This window comes from Oreochromis aureus, linkage group 6, assembly GCF_013358895.1.
Source record: "Oreochromis aureus strain Israel breed Guangdong linkage group 6, ZZ_aureus, whole genome shotgun sequence".
Taxonomy (NCBI): domain Eukaryota; kingdom Metazoa; phylum Chordata; class Actinopteri; order Cichliformes; family Cichlidae; genus Oreochromis; species Oreochromis aureus.
In genome coordinates this window covers 5883352-5905755 of record NC_052947.1, presented here as the reverse complement: position 1 = coordinate 5905755, position 22404 = coordinate 5883352, and the positions used below count along the sequence as shown (strand labels likewise).

The following is a 22404-nucleotide window of genomic DNA, read 5'->3' as shown; positions in this document are numbered from 1 at the left end:
CTGGCATGGTGTGCATGGTACACCACGGTCATAAAAGGATGGACAGGGTCAACAACAATAATCAGGTAGCCTATAGAATTTAAATGATGCTCAGTTGATACCAAGGGGCCCAAAGTGTGCTAAGGAAACATATCTCACACTATTACATCACCTCCCCCAGGCTGAACCGTGACTACAAGGCGGGATGGATATATCCTTTTATGCTGCTTACACCACATCTTGACCCTCGTCATTCAACTGTTGCAGCAAAACTTCAGACCAGGGAACATTTTTCCAATCTTTCCATTTTTGATAGACGAGTGCAAATTGTAGCCTCAGTTTGCTGTTTTTAGACAGGAGACACCCAGTTGCTTCAAGGTTCAGCGTGTTGTGCATTCAGAGAGATTCCCCTCTGCATACCTATATTGTAAAACGTGATTATTGGAGCAACTTTAAAGCAGAATGGCAATTTCCTCTAACCTCTGGCATCAAATAGGCATTTTTACCCAGACAATTGCAGCTCACTGGATATTTTCTCTTTCCTGTTCTCTGTAAACCCTACAGATAATTCCCCAAAAGGCTGATTCTGTTCGTCTGGATGTAGAGTTTTCAGTGGGAGAAACATTTTGTCACTCATCCAAATGACTTCTTCAGTCTCAGCTGACTGCAGGTTTCCCCAACCTTATAAACAGTACATTTGCATAATGACTGAAACTAGCACCACTGAAGGAACAATGGGCTGTGAGATAGACCTAGACCTAGAGATAGTTGTGTGGGAAAATCTCAGTAAATCCGAAGATTCTGAAATACCCAGACCAGCCTGTCTGGCACCAACAAAGAAATCACCTTAAATCACATTTTTTCCCCATTCTGATGCTCAGTTTAAACTTCAGCAGGTGATACTGACCATGTCTATATGCCTCAATTCATTCGAGTTGCTGCTATGTGATTGGCTGATTAGATATTTGTCTTAATGGGCAGTTAAACAGGGGTACATAACAAGGTGGCCAGTATGTTGAACCAGATAAGTTTAGGATGCTGTCTTAAGAAGGTCAAAACAGTGTCTACCATGTTCTTATTTCAATTAAATTGATATTTTTAACAATATGACACAAAACGTCACAAAAAATCCCTACAAACATCCAGTGATGACTGCATATTGAAATGCCTATAGAATAAGCATACCAACTGCCTTCTAAATGGTTGCTCATAAGCAACACTTACACTCAGCAGCTCTGACTACCAACAGGTAAATCTCTGGGGACCAACACAAACAAAATGAGGATAGCACTTTTGGTTTCCTGGTATCTACCGCAGTTGAAATTGCGGATAACAATCATATTGTGTCTATGGAAACTTTACCTTGCAAAAAAACACAAGTCCTGTTGTTGAGGGGCTAAAGACAAGGAAGACTTAAAGCAAAACAGCTTGTATCTCAGAATTAATTCCATGGGTTTGAGCGCTCAAAGCTCACAGTAGGTTCACATAAAGTAACAACAGCTGGCTGGCTGTTTACCCAATAGAAGTGGGTGTTTGTTTGTTTTTTAAAAACAAGGAGTCCAGTTTAGAAAAATGGGTTATAGTGAAAAATGCCTATTGCCACTTTTAAAAAATAGCTGGCACACTGATTAATGTATAATAGTGAAAATAACCAGTGCTGGTTGCTGCATGTGAAGGGCCACAGTCAATACTCTTAATATATCCCTTAGTGTAGTTCCTCAAATTGTGTCATATCACATTAAATGAGTTTAAATAAAATGAAGAAATTTACTCATGGGATTTAAAAAAAAAAAAACTTTTTTAGCTGATTCATAGGGTCCAACTTTTGGGTTTCAGTTTCAGATGATGAAGACACCAAACGATTTGACAGGCCTCTGTGGCCCTGCCTCTGTGTGTATGCCAGTACTGAGGACATCTTTTAATCCAAAATCCCCTTTTTTGACAAAATGGAAGGAAAAACAAGGAAATGGCAGCGAACAACAGTTGTACAAATTGACCAGTGCATTGTGTTTTAAAAGTCCATTTCAACAGGTTCAGGAAATTGAGTTCATAATTCAGGCTCTGTTTTTGTGCCTGTCGACATGTTTTCAGGTGAGCGTATCTCTACAGTCCCTCCTCAGAAGTCACTGAGTCCACTGCATTTGCACCACCATCCAACTGCAAGCATACATCATTCCTCTCATTAGTCCAAATACACACATAGGAGGTTCCATCCCAGTCACATTGGACACAATGATTTCCAGAGACTCTGATTGGCCGATGCTGGAAGACTGGTAGACCAGTACAGACAGTACAGTCCTCCACAGCAAAACCTGGAGATGAGGGTAAAACTATGTATATTAATGCTTTATATTAAGATTTCACCTGGGCATCTCAGTCACAGGATCAAGACATCGTTGGATTAGAACAGTACTATTTAGTACTCTAGAAATCAACAGCATGCTGTTGATAAACTAACTCACTTGAGCTGAGAAGAGCCCTGCTGCTACGTCTGCGACTCGGCCTCCTGCCCTACTCCCACTACCCTCCGGATGCTCTTGATTGACAGGTACATCTCCTCCTCTGGGTCATAGTAATAAAACTTACTCAAGTAGGAGATCAGTGGCCTGGAAAGAGGTGAAAATACAGGCAAAAAATCTGTATCAAAATCAAAAGCTGGATTAATGAATGTAGAGATGAAGAAACAGAACAGAAGACACAAAAGTTTTAAACATCAGCACAAAGAATCAATGAAAACCAATCCAGGATTTTTCAAAATATCTCAGCTTTTGGCTGGATACCAATGAAACTATGCTAACACATACTGTGTTCATGAAAAACAAAATGTGTCACCTTTTTCTCTACCTGAATTATGTGGTTGGAGGTTGCTAGGTTAAAATCTCAGTAAGATCTATAAGTAAAAACCCATCAATAAAGAGTCTGTTAAAACCTTTCCAACACCTTGGAAAACAGCAGCATTATTCGGGATGCTGGCTTTCCACTCCTGTATATTTCAGCAAGTATATTTCCCAGTTGAAACCGAGTACCTGGGCAGTGGAAGCTCTTGGATGTGGTCGATGCGGACTATTTGTCGGATGCAAAAGCGACAGAGATGTTGAAGTGACTTCACATTGCTGAAGCGAGACACAGGATACAGCAGCTGAACCGGAGTGGGAGGTAGTCCTGGGACAGAAAGAAACATTTTGCTCAGTGAAACATTTTACTTTACATTTTACTTTGCCCTTACCCAATTTGGCTTTGGGCACACTGGTGGCCCAGTGACTAACATGTAGGCATCATTCACCCACTTTGTGTCCTCATGTCAACTGTTGTGCCTGTAGCTTAATGGCCAAAAATTCTTACAAAAACATAGTGTTATTTGTTTTGAGACTTGCAGGACTTTTCTTAAAAGGAATGCTAGTTTCCAGCTTTGTAATTTTATTCCTGGAATCTACTAGAGCAGCATTTACATTTTATTTACAGTTAATCCTTATTTATTGTGTACTTTGATGGCTTTGGGATGGCGTATCAGTTCATCCAACTCTCGTTCGGCTCTTCCCCTTTAAGTCAGCTTCTCTTAGTAAACAGGATATCTGATCTCACTGGCATCACGCAGACACAGAAGTAGATAAAACTGTGTGAAACTCAGTGCTTAGAGCAATGTGAAGTCTGAACTTCTGGTTTACAGGGATTAATTATACACAAACTTCCCTATCAGCATAGGCATCCACCGCTTCAACCTTAGACCACTTCGACACGACTCACAAATCAAGATCATTTCTGTGGAGCGGTCCTTTTAGCTCCATTTTTGGTCTCTACAGATGCCTGAGGGAAATATCTGTCTCTTTAGCTGCTAAAACCAATGGATTTTTGGAGCTTTTGCTCTGGCTGAAAATTATATTATCGTGGGAATAGGAATTAAATAAAACAGTACAGTTGTAGCTGTACAGGGAAGCAATGAGCTGAAATTCAATATAAAGCTCCCTAAAGCCCATGGTAGAAGCAGATGCAGCTGGTTCGTTACTACAAGACTCCTCACACATTTGATGCATGTGAATGTATAGATTATAGGCTCTTTAAACAGACTGATTCTGTCATGTTTAGCAAGGATTATTCAAACAGGTGTAAATAAAGTATTTCCTAGACTAGCAGAGGAGCAACCCACAGGAAATTGGTGCTCCGTGAGTATTTCTAGCTCATGATGTAGTTTAATATAAATATAACAGTAAAGGATTCGTTATGTCTGATAACATTTTGTAGAGCACAGATATATTTCCCAATCAGAAGATGCTACCTTACTTATTTTCATTTAGGTGTGATGCAGTAAACTACAGTAAATTGTGCAATATAGGTTGGGCTGAGGTTCACATGAATCACATCTGTGTCGGCATGATTCTCATCAGGGGTAAATCTACTCACTGCTCAATGATATGTGTATAAATCGCACAGGTGGATGCAATGGATACAATGGCATACAGTTACACTGTAGTATACACAAACTAGTGCAAATTTACTGTAAGACATAAATGCACAGATACCTTCACATGAGAATGATTCAAAACCTGAATGTAGACATAAAAATGGTACATATATAGTTATTCTCTCCTCTCCTCCCTGTCTCTCAGGCACTCCTCACTAAGTGGTGATTCAAATGCTTTTTTGATCAGTTGGAGCTGGGTGTTGATATAAAGCCTGTGTTGTTTCACCTGGGACTCTGGAGCGGAGGAAGTAGAGGAATTTCCCGTTCTTGGAGTGCATGATGGCTCGCTCGATGAACTCCACCACAGAGTGACAGCGGTCCTCAAACTTCGGGTGACACCACAAACTGAACGTCCCTGCAGGCAGTAAAAGAGGAATAGTTTCCTGTATGTACTGTATTATGTGTACTTTTTCAATATCTATAAATAGTAACGTTTTTATAAATGCAGCAAACATGTCAAAGATGAAACTGTTCCTGGATAGTTCTAAAGAGACTAAAGAGAACAAAAAATAAATCTACACAAAAGGAAATTTCCATCAGCCCGTGCAGCTTTAAGATGTAAATCATGCCCTTTAGTCCTGGAAATAATGCAACTTTAAAGGTAAAGTTCACCACTAAATCACTTTCACATACATTTCTACTGGCCTGAAGCGTTATTTATCATTTTAGATGGCTTTGATGTGAGGTGCCCAGTTTAGTGGAGCTTTGTGGAGCCCGAAGGGCCAAAAAGCACAGTTGACACACTCAGCAACATTGCAAAAATCATGACCCAGTTGCTCAGAAAATCCAGAAGCCTTTTTGTAAACAGTTTCATGCAGGAGTTGTTTGCTTTCTACTACCAAAAAAGGGCATGCAGCTAGCAAACATTACAGCTGTCACACTGTTGTGCATATGAGCCTCTGATCACATGCTACATAGTAATACAGCTGGCAAGTTAAAACAAAAAAAGTGTCATGGTTCTGGGTCATTTGCCCCCACCTTTTGAGTTTATGGTGGGGTTTCTTGTGTGTTGTAATATTTTGGGTTTCTGTTTTTTGAGGATTGAGTTCTCTTTATTGTTTAGTTATATTTCCGTTTCCCTGTTTGTCTTGTGGAGATGTCTTGTCTCCCCTTCCTGTGAGTCATGTTTATTCCATATTTCCCCAGCCATCATGTCTCTCTCTTGTGTTCTTTCATCCCCTCTCTTATTTGCCAGTCCTCCTGTGTCAGGCTCATGTGTCAGTCTACATCTCTGTGTTTCCTGTTTTATTTTGATAGTCTTGTGCTCCATGTTCAGTATGTTTAGTTTTGCTTCCCCTGTGGTGTCATATTCCTTTGTATCAGCTGTGTTCTCCACGTGTTTCCACTTCCCTTATTGCCCTTCTGTGTATTTAAGTCCCGACTTCCTTTGTTCCTTGTCAGGTCGTCTGTTCGTCTCCCCGTGTCTGCTCTCCTCGCCGTGTTCATGGTCTGTAGTTTTCCCACGCTCCGTGTGTTTAGATCTTTGTTTAGGTTTTTCCCCAGTTTTAGGTTTTTAGTTATATCTCTGTGTTATTTTGCCTTTGTTTCTCATTTTTCAATAAACAGCTTGCTTTTTGTTAAACCTGATTCCTGCCTCAAGCGTCTGCGTTTGAGTCCTCTTAACTACATGCAGGTTCTGCCACCGCAGACACGTGACAAAAAGAAATATTAAGGTAGAAATTACCAGAGAGCAGTTCATAATTACATAATACTGAATAAAAATAATTTACAACCAGCCAATATGTGAACAGACAAATGCTATGAGTGATTCGATTTCCTGTTGACTTCACAGTGGTTGTTTCTCTTGAAGCCTTTCTGGCCTCAGTTCATGCTGGGTCATGATGCATTCATGCAAACAAGATTGTACTGATGCGAACATGTTGTGTCAGTGAAGGCTGCATATCTGTATAATGAATGTGTTTTCAGCCATGACACTGTGGCCATGTAATAGTGACTCATTAATGTGACATTTTTTGTTATTTGCCTTCAGTTCCATATCCCATTTTTAGACTCAAACTGTATGAACTTGTGCACTTTCTATGCTATACTTGGCTCTCTAATGCATAAGGTGTTGTTTGGATCCTGCTGTGTCTGTCTGGCAATCAAGACTGTGGCAATAAATCAAAGTCTAGATAAACATCTTCATCTTTAATTATGACATTTTTGACACATTAGCATTCATTAACATGTTGCGTCAAGATCCTTCTCTATGCCTATGCTCACCTGCAGAGTATGAATAGCATGAAAACTGCTTTTGTTTGGCAGCTCTTTCTGATTACACTTCACACAAAGTGAAGAGTGGCTAAAATGGAATATAGAGTACAGTTTGATGTGCACACTTGTGTATGACACTTAGCTTGCGTGTGTGCATGAAGGTCTTACGTGACTCATTGTGGTAATATGTGCTCACAAATATCCGCATTACACGCCTGAGATGTTGAATGACCATCATATGGGACTGTGTGAGTGGGTGCTCTATCTTTCATTTTAGATTTACAGTAAGGATAAGAAGAATAAGAATAACTTGACATGACTGTGAATCAACCTCTTAATACAGTTGTAGCTTGCGAGACTTATACTTTATCTTCTACAAGGTTTTGTAGCCCTATAACTACGGTTCAGATGCTTCCAAACATTTTATACAGTGTGGCATATCTGCCAACTGAGGAGCACCATGAGGATTAGATCCTTTATTGGATTTAATGATGTAAAGTGTTTGCACTTCAACATTACTAGGTACTCTTCTTTTATTAATTTCATGCTGACAAATATGAGCTTGGTCAGAATGCAAAGATAAATCTTTACCTCCAAAACCTTAAAAGTCTGAGCACCTCATAGTCTGAACCTACTATGACTGTCCACAACTTTGTTTTGGGGGCAAACCTTCCTTCACTGTTCACTTTGATTTTTTAGAAAGAGTATTTATTAATATCCATTATTAAAAAAACAAACACACAGACAGAAAAGGAAGGAGGACAAAATCTCTAACAGAATAAGCCTGTAAATTCAGTCCAATACAACTTACCCAGACCTCTGAGCTCTATTCTAATGCTACCCACAATCTATAAACTCTATAAAAACTAAATAAGAACCAGAACTGAATGAAGTAAAGTCTTATTGAAAAAGATAATGACATCAAAAAACTAAAACACAACACACGGCGCATGACACCAGCTATCAGTCCGAATATCTTAATGTCACTTTCATATCAGATTCACAGAAAATCTTTGTCCAATGACATCGCCGAAATATTTGTGAATGCAATGATTCCCTCACACCATACTACAGGGTGGGCCATTTATATGGATACACCGTAATAACATGGGAATGGTTGGTGATATTAAAGTCCTGTTTGTGGCACATTAGTATATGTGAGGGGGCAAACTCCTCAAGATGGGTGGTGACCATGGTGGCCATTTAGAAGTCGGCCATCTTGGATACAACTTTTGTTTTTTCAATAGGAAGAGGGCCATGTGACACATCAAACTTATTGGTAATGTCACAAGAAAAACAATGGTGTGCTTTGTTTCAACGTAACTTTATCCTTTCATGAGTTATTTACAAGTTTCTCTTTGTTCACAGCCATTGACATGTCGAAGAGGTTAACACGTGAGGAGCGGATCGAAATTGTGTTGATATCTGGTGAACGCAGTAACCGGGTCATTGCAGCAGATTTCAATGCAAGACACCCTACGAGACCACCCATCTCCCATGCTACAGTTAGCAAACTGCTTGCTAAGTTTCGTGAAACTGGTTCAGTGTTGGATTTGCCAAATTGTGGACGCAAGAAAACTGTCACTAATGAAGAAACATCAGTGGCTGTCCTGGCTTCATTCAGCAAGAGCCCACAGCGTAGCACTTTCGCCGCATGTCACTGGAGAGTGGCATTAGTCGAACATCCTTCGGCGGATATTAGCTACTCACAAATGGCACCCTTACAAACTCCAGCTACTGCAGCATCTCAACGAGGATGACCCAGATTGGCACACAGAATTTGCAGAATGGGCAAAACAAAAATTGGAAAAGGACCCTCAGTTCACGCAGAAGATTTTGTTCAGTGATGAGGCAAACTGTTATGTGAATGGTGAAGTTAACAAACAAAACCACCGCTATTGGTCTGACACTAACCCACATTGGATGGATCCCTCCAAGACTGTTGGAACAAACAAAAGTGATGGTTTGGTGTGGTATATGGGATACAACGATAGTGGGTCCATTCTTCATCAATGGAAACCTCAAGGCCACTGGATATTTGAAATTGCTACATGATGATGTGTTTCCCTCTTTATGCACTGAAGCTGGCACGTTCCCTGAGTTTTTCCAGCAAGATGGTGCACCACCACATTATGGGCACCAGGTCCGAGCATTCCTAGATGAAGTTTCCTGGAAAGTGGATTGGTCGTCGTGGGCCAGTTGAATGGCCCCCAAGGTCTCCCAATCTGACCCCCTTAGACTTTTATCTTTGGGGTCATCTGAAGGCAATTGTCTATGGTGTGAAGATACGAGATGTGCAGCACCTGAAACTACGGATACTGGATGCCTGTGCTGGCATTTCTCCTGCGGTGTTGCTATCAGTGTGTGAAGAGTGTGAGAAGAGGGTTGCATTGACAATCCAACACAATGGGCAGCACATTGAACACATTTTATAAGTGGTCAAAAACTTAACGTAAATAACTCATGAAAGAATAAAGTTACGTTGAAACCAAGCACACCATTGTTTTTCTTGTGACATTACCAATAAGTTTGATGTGTCACATGGCCCTCTTCCTATTGAAAAAACAAAAGTTGTATCCAAGATGGCCGACTTCTAAATGGCCACCATGGTCACCACCCATCTTGAGGAGTTTGCCCCCTCACATATACTAATGTGCCACAAACGGGACTTTAATATCACCAACCATTCCCATTTTATTAAGGTGTATCCATATAAATGGCCCACCCTGTACATGGAAACGATGCACACACAGAGAAATTAATCATCTTAGAAAAGGACTGGTACAAGTATCATCAAAGCAAAATCTATCTTAACCTTGCAAACTGGAAAGACGTGATAAATACAGCAGAATGATCAGTTTATAATAAACAATGTGGATTCTAATTTATTAAGATAAGACTGAACAGTTTTTACTGTTTCTCCTGAAAAATCATTGAAACCGCGAATATATAGCTGAATACATACGCAGCACTGCAGCCTCGCTTTGTCCATTTAAATTGACTAATAAGCTGGTTTATTTTGTAGCATCATTGCTAGTGTAGAATGTTAGGAAGTTCTGGTTTTCTATGGAGGATGCTTTTTCTTTCTTTAGTTCAGGTGATTACTCTAGAAAATTGGCCTTTGGGTTAACTCTGGCATAATTTCAATAGTATAATTAACAATCATTGCCTCTGTTAAGTTCATAAATAATCCCAACTGAGACGTGTGTGTGTGTGTATTTCTCACCTCTGTAGTGCTCCATGCGAGTGTGGTGTGTGACTCCCTGCGATCTGAAGCTGAGGCTCAGGATGTACCGAGGGTCTGAGCTGTCACGAACCAGGAAGGATCCGTCTGGTTTACCCTTCAGCTTCATCTCCGCATCCTCCCAATTCATGGGACCCCAGTACCAGCCGCACTGCAGGTTGAACCCCCACCCCCCAATAAAAAACAAAGAACAAATACCCCCCCAAAACAGAGAAGCATTCTTAGTTATGCTCTTCTTTTCTCTGATCAGCAGCCTACTTTGGAAATAACCTCTACATAAACAGATTGTACAGCCATCCCAAAAAACAGAAGAAGACCTTGTAAATTTTATGGATTTATAGGAAATTTCATGTCACAATACATTATCTACACACATATATGAAGGTTACACTTTGTATAGTTGACCATACAATGAGAAGATACATCAATATCATCTTACCTTCTCCAGTTCTCTCAGACTGGCGGTGAAGTTGCTGGCTTCTGACCGCCGCAGGGCACACAGCATGGGGGGTGGGGCCTGTCTGATGGGGGGTGGAGCATCAGCTGGTGATGGGTTTGAATGAGGAAGGGCCCGTAGGAAAGCATCTATATGAGAGATGTTAAAGGTGCCAGATGAAGCATTTTTAACATTAACATGTCAATACTACTAACTGTCGCACATAAGCTTATTATAATGAGAGCAGGAAGTCACTACTCTCTGACCACAATTCCCATCAACCCTCGGGACAGATCTTACCATTGAGGCTGAGACTGTGCTGGATGGTGGTGTGGGAAGGAGGAGGAGGAGGAGGAAGAGGCAGAGGAAGAGACTGCAGTGAGGCGCCCATGACGCTCACTAGGAAAGGCCCAGGCTGGGGCCCGGCTATGTCGTCTGGAAGAAGCGCAGGAAGGAAGGGAGGAAGGCAGAGGAGGTTAATGAAGACAGTAGGGAGGAAGGAAAGAGGAACGACCGAGAGAAGAAGAAAGAGTGAGGAAGAGGAAAAAAGAAAAGATATTAGGAAAGGTAAAGGTAGGAAGGAGGTTTTGTCTGCACCATCGCACAGAAAGTCTCAAGCTCGGAAATGCAACTTTACCAACTTTATTACTGACAAGTAAAGACCAAAAACAACCACACATTTATCCAAATCCTGTGAGTGTAATCAAACCTAACACATCCTGCTAGGTTGTCTAAAAACTATTAAATCGATCTATGAGCCACAGTGCCGCCCCAAGGGGCATGTTCTTTCATTATCATACACACACATGCAGTTTGTTTTCACTCAGTTCCATACAGCGCTAAATGTGTATTAATAACCCCTGATAAGTGCGCTACTTCTTCCTGTCTAAGTAACGTTTAAAACTGAAGCTGTAAAAAATAGAAAAGCTGTGGATTTCTGAGGGTGTTTAAAACATCTTCACAGAGCACAAGAAAAATGTGAGCAAAACACAAGATGTTTTAGACCCGCATATTGTTGCTGACAGAAAATTAATTAGTCTCGATCACGCCTAATAAGTGCCTAAGTCCAGTACACATGTGGGTCTGAAAATAAGATAACATTTGATAAAAACACTACATTTGAAGTTCAGAAAATTGCCATTAAATAAGAACAGTGGGATATGTTGAGGACGGAAACAATCAAAATAAAAAATAATGTATAAATAAATATTTCTCAATACATAAATTAATATGCAAACAAATGCACAAAAGGGTATTAAAAATAAATGCAGGCATTATTTAATAAAATATCCATTTACTTCTGGTGTGTGTAATGTATTTTCTTTGCCATTATTTATTTATGCATTTATTTGTATTCTAACACACACACACACATATATATATATATATATATATATATATATATATATATATATATATATATATATATATATATATATATATATACACACACATATGCATACATATACCCTCTTATTTATGTCTGTTTTTTGTTTAGTTCACCTCGCAGCAGTAGAAAACATCATCTACCAGTCAGTACAAACTGTATTACCAAAAAACAAAGTCAGTGGAAGTAAAAATAGACAAACAGGAAGACTAAATGTTTTTCCCTCTTTGTTATCGATTGAGTCATTGCATCCAGATTTCAAATTAAATCTGTAGATTGCTGTTGACCTTTCAAAAGCTTCCACAATCAGATTACAGCAGATTATAAAAATTCGTCTGTGTCTGAGTTTCCAGAAATGTCCGGTGCTAAACAAAGCTACCAAGCAAGACAAAAATATTAAGAGAAACTGCCTGGGCTTCATTTCCATCTGAGCTATAGCCCAGCTGCAGTGAAGCTCTCTGAAACCAAAAGCTTACAGAGGTTTGTTTTTTTATGGGCTTTATACTTTATAGATACTGTAAGTGAACAACTACTGTGGGAAGAAGACGAGAAGAGAAACAGAAACTGACAGGAAGTAGAGAAAAGTACCTAAGAGACTGAGACTTCGACGAGGAGGGGGTGGAGGTGTGGGAGGGTGTGGTGTATTCGCCCCTCGCTGTGAAATATCCACATCCACTAGAGAAACGGTCTCACCTGAACACAGGAGGAAGAAAAGATAAGAAGAAGTTGAGAGAAAGAGGAAAGTGAGCAGACGGTAAGACAGTGAAAAGGGCTGTGCTTTGTGAACCTGTAACTGTGTGTTGTTTTGTCTGTGCTGCAGCATGCCATTAAAGCCGCACCAGGCAGGATGTTTATGGAAAATTACACCCAGCTAATCAGCCTAAATCACTACAATAAAGGAGAACATCCCATCTCAGCTAATTGAAATGCTGCATATTCAGTGTTTACCGAAGTCAAACCCTGGAGTGGGGCATGGTTGCTGGCAGGGAAAGAAACAAAATCAAAGGGTTAAGAGCCAAACCCTCGCCGTCTCCTCCAGAGCAGAAAAGGCTGGACTTGCCTACATCCAGTCGCAGCCACCAACATTGCTTTAGCTCGCTTTTTGGTTGTGAAACATCACATACAGACTGGGCTGGTAAACATGAGCAAGCCGCACGGCTTCAGGGTTTTGAAAGTCCCCAAGATTTCAAATGAATCATGCTCACAAACTCTGCAACATGAAGCAATGCTGGGTGCAGCTTTAATGTTTTGGTCTAATTGGAGCTTGTGAAGCTTGTGCTCACAAACTCCAAAAATTCTCAGTTTGTGAGTAATGTGGGAGACTGCATAGAGGGAACGTCAGAGCCCGCCATAGGTGCTGAATCAAGTTTTGCCTTATGAGCCACAAACCTTCTCTCCCTTTTTACCTTTGTGCTAAATCAGCTTTTATGCTGCACCAGTTGCAGTTTTAGCATGTAATGTTTTGGTAAATTGTGAGATGACCATGTTGGGGTCTCACTGACATCATAAAGCTCCAAGAGTAGAAAAGAAAATGAATGAAACTGAGCATTATGTCTTTTTGAAGACTGTGATTTGTAGCCACTGATATTATTTTTATATCCAATGACATCATTATCTGAAACATGGAAAAAAGAACATAACAGGTAACTTTAACAACATTTGGTCTCACTATACAATCCAGTGTTATAGGATCTACTTCATGATTTAGTAAACACTCGCCATACTTAATATCTAATCTCATCACATCATATAAAAACACTTTATTTCAGGTTCATGTTGAGTCAGTCTCACATTCTACTGCCCCAAATGCTTTCTACAGCACTAAATGTGGCTTAATCTGCACTACTACAAGTCCACTACTTACTCCTGTCTAAATAACTTGTGCTTAAAAACGCAGGGCCAGCTGTTTTTTGGACTGATTTACAAGCTGATAAAATAAAACTATATTTGTGAACATTTTACATCTGCAGCGTGAATTAATGAGCTTAGATCAGTATTTCAAAGAAGTTTGTCATTTGGAGTGAAATGTGCTTACTTGTTTCTCTTATCTTGCAATGTTTGTCCGAAAAAAGTTAAAAGAGTGAAAGAAAGATATAAACTGTCTAATTTCATTCTTATGACTTGCTAACTGTACATATAGGATGGAAATTATAGACTTTATAGGGCTTTTCGTGTTATAATTTTGTGCTAATCTTGGCTTCTTGCAGCAGATAGAAATGAGACTGGAAGTGTCTTCCAGTGTATCCCTTGGACTGCCTGGCTATGACATAAAAGCGCTATACAAATACAGGCCATTTACCATCAAGCTAACATTTTTACTAACATGTGGAAGTGTTCCACCATTATAATATAAGATTGTTCTTCTGTGTTTTGAGTGACAGGCTGGATATGCTTGACAGGTGTGTGTGATTTTATTAAGAAAAATATTCCCCCAAAAAGTTCTAAAACAAACTCCAGACTCAGCTTTAAATTAATCTTCAGGCTGTCACATTACATCATTTCATCTTTCAGAAACAGGACCGTGTTTTGGAGGAGGAATATATTTTTGTGATGTGATTCAATGTGAAAATTAAAGATCTGTACAGAGAGAGAAGGGGTTATGTGAATTAGTTACTACAAATTAATGTCAAAGATAGTAAAAAGCAGACATAAAGAAATTTTACAATTAAAAAGGTAGTGTAATTTTGTTATTTATGCTGAATGTTTTTTAACTTCATCTCAATAGATAAACTGTCTTTAGTCAGTGAAAACAATATTGATCATATTATACTGTTTTTTGTTTCCATTTAAATGATCCAAAGAGACAGTTTTCACTCAAGCCCCACCCACTGGCTAATTAAAACTCCTTTTTAATGAGGGGCAGCCAATCAGAAGAAAGGTGGCTTAAAACAAGATTGTTCTTAAATGTGTAGGTGCTAAAACAGCTTGTTTTGTGAGTTGCACCAACACTCAGTGCAAGATGAAAAAGGATTGTTTAGAACTCCGATTTATGTAAAACCTCTCAAGTAACATCCAAGAGTAAAAGTATAGAGCTGGAAATGAGCATATGTTCCCTTTAAACATCCGTTGTTTGGTTTTATGAGCCCTAAATCCTAAAGTAGATTTTAAGGTGAATTACCAGCTTAAACAACAGTTGCTTTGACTCAAAGTATGAAAGTTTTGCCAAATGGAGCTGAAGTTGTGATAATTATTGCAGCAAAGAGTATATCTGTTCATCTTTTCTGCAACGACTTGACTGGTGAAAAAAACAAAACCTTTCTACAACTTAATATCTTAAAGGCTCTTCATGTGTACGGTCACTCACTCTGGTAAATCACACCTCTGCTCAGGTTATTGTTGAATGTGCCAGGAGCCTAACACAACATTCCTCCGTTTTGTCGCTTTCATGTGACAATAAACTAAATATTTTGATGTGGTTGTGGCTTCTTTTTTTTTCTTCTTTTTTTTGAAAAAGAAGTACATTCAAAATTTATACATTTCTTTCTCAAATTAACAGTTATACTATTATGTTGATTATTTACAAGCTTATCAGAAGGTTTGAGTGGTGGATATGGGGGGGGGGTTCCTCTTTGAGCACAAAGCTGTGAGAGAAACAAAGCCAAAGCCAAAGCAACCCTTACCAGTGAAAGTTGAGAGAGAGGCAGAGAGGGAGGCTGGGGAAAAGGCACTGTGGGCCCTGGTCAGTCTGGGCTGGCTGTGGCTGAAGAAGAAGGAAATGAAGAAGAAGAAGAAGAAAAAGAAGAAGAAGAATCATGAGAAGAGAATTAGATTGCAGAGGAAGTATTAGTGCAGTCTCTGCTTAGCTTTAATAGTGTGTGGGTCCTGCAGCTCTCTCTCTCTCTCTTTTTTTGCACTTTCTGTTTGATGCTCTTAGCTCCAGCACTAAAGACTTCTGAAGCTATGTTTTTTAATCATAGCCTGCCTTCAGTGTGCTGCTGTGAATAATGACTTAGCTGTGAAGACAATAGAGGGTGACAAGCCAGAAAGGCTCAGCAAAATCTCAGCATCTAATAACATGTAACACCAAAAAAGTTCTAAAAGAAAGATCTGGCAGATGAGAGAGTTCAAAACTCTGGAAATCAATGTCCAGCCTACAGAAAAGGTTAGGATGTTTCACTGGCCGATATTTAATCATCGACTTCCTATTTTTTATGTTAGGTTAGACTTTTTAAAAAGTCTCTGACCTACATGTTGTAACACAGCTTTTATGTTTTTAACTTGCTATGTTTACTAGTTCTGACCCTGACAGAAGATCTGTTTAGGATTTCTTACCTGTCTGCATCCTGCTCAGCACCCGCTGCACACGCCATGTCCACCAGACTCCCGGCAGAAGATACTGAATAAGTCACGGAGGGCCTTTTGTCCAGCAGGTGACTGGAGCCGCTGCAGCTTTTAGTCCGGAACAATTTGCTTAGTCTGATCTTTAACGAGCCCTTTTTCGACTTCCCTGGAACTTTCAGCATCTTTTCCCCGCCCGTGGCCCTGCCCGTGGGAGTCCGGGGCGCACTGGCGCACCGCTCCGGCCGCCTTCTGGGTGTCGACGCCTGGCTCAGGTTCGGGCTTGTGGCCCAGGGCGAGCTCTGGGCCGGGGTAGTCGACGGTGACTTGGCTGAAGCATGCGTGACAACCTCTGTATTCCCACAGCTTACCTGCGAGAACCGGCCGGATAAATTCCCGTGGAGGCTGCACACTTGCGTGGCAATGTGCGCCGCAGCCGCTGCTTCTGTTGCCGTCTCCTCCACCTGCCTCCTCAGTTCCACTTGAAAACTGCTGATGGAGAAAGCCCCGGACATTTTCTGAACTATTTCCCTTTTCCTGTTGAGTAAAAACTCCCGGCGTCCGTTTTCATCATCTGCCTCATCCTCCGGACACTCGTCCATGTCCAAACCGTCAACGTCCCCGTTCCCCAGCCCTTCCAGCACCAACAATGCGTCGCTAGTCTCTGTTGGGTCATCGCCGGGCTCTACTCCCCCTCCTGCCGGCCTATGTGCACTCTGACACGAACAGTGTGGGAGCTCGCCTGCTTTGAACAGCATTTTGGGTACCGCGCCAACCCCAAGCTCCCCGAACCGCCGGGCCAGCTCAAACACGGCTCCTTCCCTGTCCCTGGTGGCGCATCCCCATTTAGAGTCAATCACGGCGAGAGGGTTAGATCTCTCCGTCAACACGGGCCACTCTGGCGTAGTGGCGATGAGTTGATGCCGGTGGCATAGCTCAGCCGCTCCCTGCATCTCCACAGAGGCTGGCGAATGCGCTCCCCATGTCCGGTCCAGCAGGTTCTGCTGCTGCTGCTGAACCCCTCTGACACTCAGAGTGTTGTTATTGACCGCTGGGCTGGAGCAGCCAGATCCCGGGCTCTGATCCAGAGCATCCCTCGGCTGATTCCGACGGTCTAATTCCAAAATCCCCTCTCCGTTCCGCATTATATTGGAGAAGACTAACAGCTGAGGCCGTAGGCCGGGGCTGGGAGCGAAGTCAAAGCCCTGGGCCTCCATGGAGCTCTGCGGCGGCGGAGGCGCGGACAGTGTGGCTCGGCTCTCCGTCACCCCAGAGTCAGGTGCAGCCGTGCCCTCGGTGCTCGGAGGTGCTTTGTTCAGGTGGCTGCTGGGATGCTGGAGGCCCTCCGTTGGATCTCGGCTTATATCCAAACCCGCTTTGACGCCGCTGTGAGCCAGGACCTCCTTCCCCAGCCCTGCCACCACTCCTCCCGGCGGCAGATTCCCGTTTTCTGCGTCCAAGCGGTCATCCTCGGCCACGGAAACCAGGCGCATCAACACAAAATCGGGCGACATATCTTGAGCGTTGTTCATAATTGTTCGTCAGGATCACGAAACGAGAATTGCTAGGCGATCTGCTCTTCACATAGCTAACCGCGGAGATCTCGTTCCTATAATAAAGAAAGGGCCAAGCAGCTGCTGCCTCCCATAAATAGGCTACGAGCGAAAACGTCAAAAAATATATCAGGCGATGTTTTCATCCTCCTCCTCCCCTTCGCCAACGCAGCGTCCGTTAAATATGTTGAAGAAATGCGTGCAGTTTGCTCCGGGCAGCAGACGGACCCCTGGGTCAGACATGCGGTCTGATTTCAGTAGAATAAAAGCCAGCAGAGTCTCCGGTCAGTGACCACAGTCTGCCTCTCTGTTCCCAGCCAGGCCCCACCCGCTCCTCCTCCGCTCAGCCCATAATACCACTTTATGATGAGAACCATAAATTCGACGACAGCATCTTAATATCACAGGGTTGGACTTTCCAGCCTCACATCTGAACAGCTGATTTTTGGTTTTCCGTCTTCATAAGGGGACAAGGGAAATATACAAATAGCCCATAGGCTAAACATGTTTCCCCCCCTTTTTTCCCCTAGACATTAGTACAGCTCTTAAATTGAATTCAAAGACAAATTGAAACGCCCTCAATATTTTCATAAAGAGGTTGTTGTAAGCCCGAATCTATTAAAGTTGCTTTTAGTAGATTTTCACAGGTTATCAGAATACTTAATAAGAAAAAAAGCAGTGTGGAAATGGATGCAGAAACACTGGGAAACAATTTCACGCTCCTTATGCTCCCATGGAGATGGATTGCCCTTTTATTTATGAAGTAGCAAACTGTGCAAAAGTTTTTGCGCCAAAATAGACTTGAAGTACCAAAATTAAAAGTAGTCATTATGCAAAATATCCCTTATCAGAATCATATTACTGGCTCATGATTATTGACTCATTTTAATGTTGCACCTGCAGATGGTTTCAATCATTAATGCTAGTTTTATATGTAATAATACAGCATCATATGATTTATATCTTGGAATCTGCAAATTAATAACTAATACAAATAATATACTGAAAATAAACAGTATATACAAAGAACAATATTTGCTGAGATGAACAGTACACCAGGTGGGTGACATTAGGGAACCAGTGCCACCCCATGGCACTCCTTCTGGAAGCACCCCTGACAGATATTTGCCAGGCATGGACAACAGGTTCTCGGAACCAAAGAACAATGATTCCCTATATTTATCTCAGCAGTTGGTTCAGACCAAAATAGAGGTAAAACTAAGCATGTGTTGGACCTATGCTGGAACACAAAGTAGTCTTTCATGTCAAACTTGGTCAAAGCTTCTTACTGTGTCTGTCTTCACTCCTGACACACAGCAGTGATCACAAGAGGTCCTTGTCAGGAGAATGTAAACACGGGTTGTTGTTATTTCATTTGAAAGCAAAGCTCTCTCATGGGAACTAAAAGTCTGAATATCTTAAGCTCTCCTGTAACCATTAAAAAAAAAAAAAAATGTATATATATATATATATATATATATATATATATATATATATATGTTTGTTTTTAATTTTAAAAACAATTGCATTAATACTTTAAAACAATCTTTAACAAGAATCCATAATACCCACGAATCCATAAGTTAACCAATGAGAGAACACATGAAAGCCACAGCAAAAATCTATCTCTGAAATCATTTGTTGGAACAAATTAGTTAAAAATATAAAATGAATACAAAAAAAATAGGGTTAATTAATATCAAACTTCTCAACCCAAATCAACTATTTGAAAATTCAAACACATAAAATAACAAGAAAAATAAAGTAAAATAGTAAAATTAAGAGAAGGAACACTCCAATAAATACGTTAATACACATAAAAATGTATGAAAGCTAAAAAAAAAAAAGGACATAACCAGAGACAAAGACAGTTGTGACTCTGAACATCAAATATTGCGTTCCACTGCAGTAACCACATGTGCTTTTCCCACTGGTACAAGTGAAAGTACAGCTAGGTCCAGTAATATCTGAATAATCACACAGTCTTTACCTCTGAACGCCACTATGGTGGATTCTGAAAAAACACTCAAAATGAAAGAATTTGGATATTCTTAAGTGAGTCACCTGATCTGAACCTGCATACTATTCAGTCACTGAAGACAAAACTGAAAGCAGAGAGACCCACAAGCAAGAAGCAACTCCACAAAAGACCTGGAAGCACCTCAAAGATGAAACGCAACATTCAGGGATATCCACATGTTCTCCATTTCATTCAGTTATTGACTGCAAAAGATTGTCATCCAATCATTTTATTAAAAATTATGTTAGTTTGTCCAATTACCTTTGGGTCTCTGAAATGAGGGATGTAACTCCTAAACTACTTATTAAAGCACACAGTCCACACTTCAGAGTTACAAAAAAAGTGTAATTATCCAAATACTGGGACTTCACAGTATCTGCTTCAAGGGGGGTTTGTAAGGCTTACTCACGTATAGCTGACAAAATACAAAAGAAGATTTCAAATTACTGTCAGTAAAGTAGGAGAGTTTAAAAAGAGCATTCATTAAACAGAAACAATAAAATAAGAACTGGGTTCATATTCTTACTGGAATCTTGTCACCAGTACCTATCTTATAGCTCTTATCTAATGAGACAAGAGAACGAGTTCCATGTGGCACAGTCCCAGATATCTGATGATGAAGACCCACTTAAGAGCAAGTTTATTATATCTTCTGACAGAGTGCCACTTTTTACATAAGGTTGTGTGTCTTATTGTTGGCTTCATCCCACAGATTCAGACAGTGTGATCACCCTATTACATTTGATTAGCAAGTGAAATAGGGTGACTGTAGGATGCTGTAGCACATGGTGGCTCCTTAGCTGACTGACAATGGCAGGTCTAACGGCCAGCAGTATGTACATGGAGACTATACAAATATACCCTAGTGCTAATTTGGCTTAGTGAAGTTTAAGTGGAAATTACAGAGAAAACAGCAACGGATGACGTCCGAGGGGAAAAAAGAGAAAACTACAAGAAAAAGAGCTAAAAATAAAAGTTAAATACAAATAATAAAATGGAAAAAAAAGAAAACAACGACAGATGATAATAACTGCCTTTTTAAGTGAACAGTAAACAACATCCCAACACCTCACTGTGAAACAGGGCTTTGCCTTTCCTGCATGTGCCACTGATACATGTGAGGCAGTAGAAAACCAAATTAGCCGGTAATAAAACACAGGAATTCAACCAGAACAGAAACACCTGCCAAGTGTAAAGCAGCTGTGAAAATATGTAAAGAACAGACACACATGCAGAGATTCCTAAATTTATTAGAGACATATGTTCCCTTCAAATTAAGCTGCCATCCACAAGGAGTAGAATAGCAAACAGGCCAAACCCACACACCTTTCTTTCTAAGTTGAGTGTCCCATTCCAGCTCCAAACAACACTGTTAAAGTACCAAGGGCATGTTATTTAAGGAAACAGTGAGATAATGGAACAAAAAGCCGTAAGTCGATAACAGGTTAAAGGACAACTGATATTATAATTGATACACATCTTAAAAGGGAGGGGACATAATTATCGATGTTTACAGCATTACCTTCATGGTTGCTTTACCTTTTACATGGAAATATGTCAGTTTGGTTTGTTACAGAAACTGTTTTGGCTTCTGACACCCGTTTAAACAAAACCATGAACTTTCCCTAACCTTAACCGGTGTGATTTTTGTGTCTGCACTGCCACTGACAGAGGTCTGGATGTGAACCTTGGTCTTTATTGTGCATTTTGTATATCTGCCATCAAACCAAAAATAAATACTTAATTAAAAAAAAAATGTGAAAGTTACCCAGCCAGTGATTATGCTACTGCTGCAGCATTTCTCTGGAAACAATAATGATATTGTAACTAATACATGAATATAATTTCTAGAAGACAAGTTTGTAAAGGTTTTAATCTAATATTAAAACATTGCACCATGGTTCATAATACTCACAAAAAATCACAAACACAATCCAATAATACAGTTACAGTTACAGGTACAGGTACAGTTTCCTTCAAGAGAACAAAAAGACCCAAATTAAAATGCCCAAACACAGCATGACAGAGCCACTGGATCCACTCACTGGTCTGGTGGTCAGTCTTCCTTTTTCATTTACAAAACTGAGCTATGCTGTTGTTGTGTTAACTATGTGAAAACTTTGCAGTAAATACTGAACAAGACTGCAGTCATTTTATCATTTTTGATTTGAATACTTACAAGCTAACCTTCTCACAAAGGCCGTGCTAACATGCTGATGATATACGGGCTCAGACTTTGGACCACATACTGTATATCAAAGATGGCTATAACCATAGTTTCCAGTTCTGAAGCCAATGTGGAAATGACTTAAACCTGAATCTCACTAATGGGGAGCAGGGTGCAGTTGAAATAAGAACTGAATGGAATATAAATCCATGTAAAAACAATCCTTTGGCTCCCTTGCTCTATGATCTCAGTAAACAAGTTCTTGTTGGGTTTATAGTTTCAAGTCTTGATGATGATGTTTATTTTATAAAGTCTGGTCACATGTAGGATAAATCATTTAGAAAAGCAACTTTCTCATCAAATCTGGTTATAAAATACTGAGATCCCTGAAGTACTCAGACTGAGGATTTGCAACATGATTACACTAACTAAAGCATGATGTCATGGTGTTGGTGGCCATCTTTTATTTACGCTCTATGAGAGATCACCATTATTGTGACTATAAGCACAATATTTAGTTTTTTGTTACTCAGGTATGAATCATCTGCAGGATACCACAAATCTTTGTATAAAATGTCACCATTTTAATTATTCTGTTCTCTTCTGCAGGGGGTTGGGGCCTATTCCAGCTACCAAAGAACAAGAGACAGGGGTACACCCTGAACAG

The 22404-nt window shown here is 40.4% G+C and overlaps 1 protein-coding gene across 1 annotated transcript; it reads right to left on the bottom strand.

Moving 5' to 3' along the window:
- Window positions 1-1352: 1352 nt before the first annotated feature.
- socs7 (suppressor of cytokine signaling 7) lies at window positions 1353-17652 on the bottom strand. Its single transcript, XM_039613867.1, has 10 exons — window positions 15992-17652; window positions 15340-15419; window positions 12308-12412; window positions 10633-10767; window positions 10336-10481; window positions 9879-10047; window positions 4665-4793; window positions 3006-3141; window positions 2442-2585; window positions 1353-2291 (listed from the first exon to the last, which is right to left on the bottom strand). Exons 1-9 carry the CDS (start codon window positions 17527-17529, stop codon window positions 2465-2467), a joined length of 2559 nt encoding a protein of 852 aa, XP_039469801.1. The 5' UTR covers window positions 17530-17652; the 3' UTR covers window positions 1353-2291; window positions 2442-2464.
- Window positions 17653-22404: the final 4752 nt, after the last annotated feature.